The sequence below is a fragment of the Pinus tabuliformis genome, chromosome 7 (genome assembly GCF_031772625.1).
Source record: "Pinus tabuliformis cultivar Carrire ecotype Pingquan chromosome 7, CPIR1, whole genome shotgun sequence".
Taxonomy (NCBI): domain Eukaryota; kingdom Viridiplantae; phylum Streptophyta; class Pinopsida; order Pinales; family Pinaceae; genus Pinus; species Pinus tabuliformis.
This window is the reverse complement of record NC_142293.1, coordinates 1,621,001,946-1,621,003,748: the sequence shown is the minus strand read 5'-3', so window position 1 is coordinate 1,621,003,748 and position 1,803 is coordinate 1,621,001,946. Positions and strand designations below refer to the sequence as shown.

The following is a 1,803-nucleotide window of genomic DNA, read 5'->3' as shown; positions in this document are numbered from 1 at the left end:
TTAAATCCAACACAAACTACTTGATCCACACTAGATAGGTTTATTCTATTGTTAAATTTGAAAATGACATTTTATGGGCTAAATCCGACACAACTGCTTGATCCACACTTGATAGGTTTATTCTATTGATATATATATACATATATATATATATATATATATATATATATATATATATATATATATATATATATATATATATATATATATATATATATATATATATATATATATTTGTTTTGGTTACACTTAAACTACACAATTGTCATTGTTATATTTTTTTAACTTTATTTTTTCTCACTTTAGGAGTTACTTTTAAAACAATGCATTTTATTTATTCTATTGTTGTATATATATATTTGTTTTGGTTACACTTTAACTACACAATTGTCATTGTTATATTTTTTAACTTTATTTTTCTCACTTTAGGAGTTACTTTAAAAAAAACGCATTTTATTTATATTGGATATATTTTTTAATTCCATTGATTTGTTTGTATCATCATTGGTTGAAGATCAGCGAAAGTAATGTGTTGTCCGTGGCAGAAGATGAGCTAATGCGCATTCTCATATTGATGCGAAACTTTGTGCCTGGATATAAGCAAATTGTTGAGGGTGATTGGAAAGTGGCAGCAATTTCTTACAGGTCATATGATCTAGAAGGGAAAACTATTGGTTCTATTGGTGCAGGGCGTATTGGCAAAGAACTACTTAAGCGTTTGAAGGTATTCATTCTTAGGATCTAGTACTACTTCATGATGTTGCAGACTTCTTTTCAAAAATCAGTGCTCCATAATTCTTACGCATGCATGCTGTTTGTTTCAAAATTTCAATCTAATAATAATAAACATTACATGATGTTGAATTGAATTGCGTTCCTTTGTACAGCCCTTCAATTGTAAGCTTCTTTACCACGACCGTCTTTCTATTGGACCCGAATTGGAAAAGGAAACTGGAGCAACATTGGAGACAAATCTTGACGAAATGCTACCTAAATGTGATGTACTTGTCATTAATATGCCTCTTTCTGACAAAACTAGGTGCGCCTTATCACAATTTCATAAATAATCTCTCCCATTATTCACTCAAACATCAATAGCACCTATATATTTTGTACAACTTGTGAACAAAAACCTAATTATTGTTTCTCTTGCCCTTTCCTTTTGGTTACAGTAGGGGAATGTTTAACAAGGAAGGTGTTCTCTACCAAGCCTAGCTTTTCTCTCAGAATCTTAACATCCCCTTTGCAAAGGGTTTCATTAGAATGACAACAACCCGCATTTAAAGCATTTCTCCACCCATCCTAATTAGAAATACAATTTTGGGTTCTCTACTAATTTTCTCCACACCCATTTAATCTAACAATGGACATAGAGCATGTATATTTATACTTGTGTGTTGGAAATACCATTTTATACTTTAATGTTTATTATTTTTGTTTTATTATTATTACTTGAATTTCTTCTTAACAAGTGGTTGTGTTTCTTTTGGTTTTAGTGAAAGTATGGGCTCCAATGTTGGCTCTCTTATTATGGAGTATAATTCATCTTTGAGAATTTTTCAATTATTAAAGTAGGTTAGTCAATTGCTTAAAATATTAAATTTATTTCAAAAAGTTTTTGTTACTTTATAGGTTAGACACTCGCTTGAAATATTAAACTTATTTCAAAATGTTTTTGTTACTTTATAGATAAGGCATATATTTCTTGGCTCTATGATGAAAATAATGAAGGGAAAATACATGTTAATATGTTACTTGTGCTCTTTGACTGAAAAATACACGGTGAGAGAAAAATGTATATTA

General features: G+C 29.3%; 1 protein-coding gene across 1 annotated transcript; it reads left to right on the top strand.

The window, feature by feature from the left end:
• The first annotated feature begins 540 nt into the window (after positions 1-540).
• LOC149254437 (formate dehydrogenase, chloroplastic/mitochondrial-like) lies at positions 541-1,381 on the top strand. The gene is made up of 2 exons (XM_089457035.1): positions 541-724; positions 888-1,381. Exons 1-2 carry the CDS (start codon positions 557-559, stop codon positions 1,065-1,067), a joined length of 348 nt encoding a protein of 115 aa, XP_089313161.1. The 5' UTR covers positions 541-556; the 3' UTR covers positions 1,068-1,381.
• Positions 1,382-1,803: the final 422 nt, after the last annotated feature.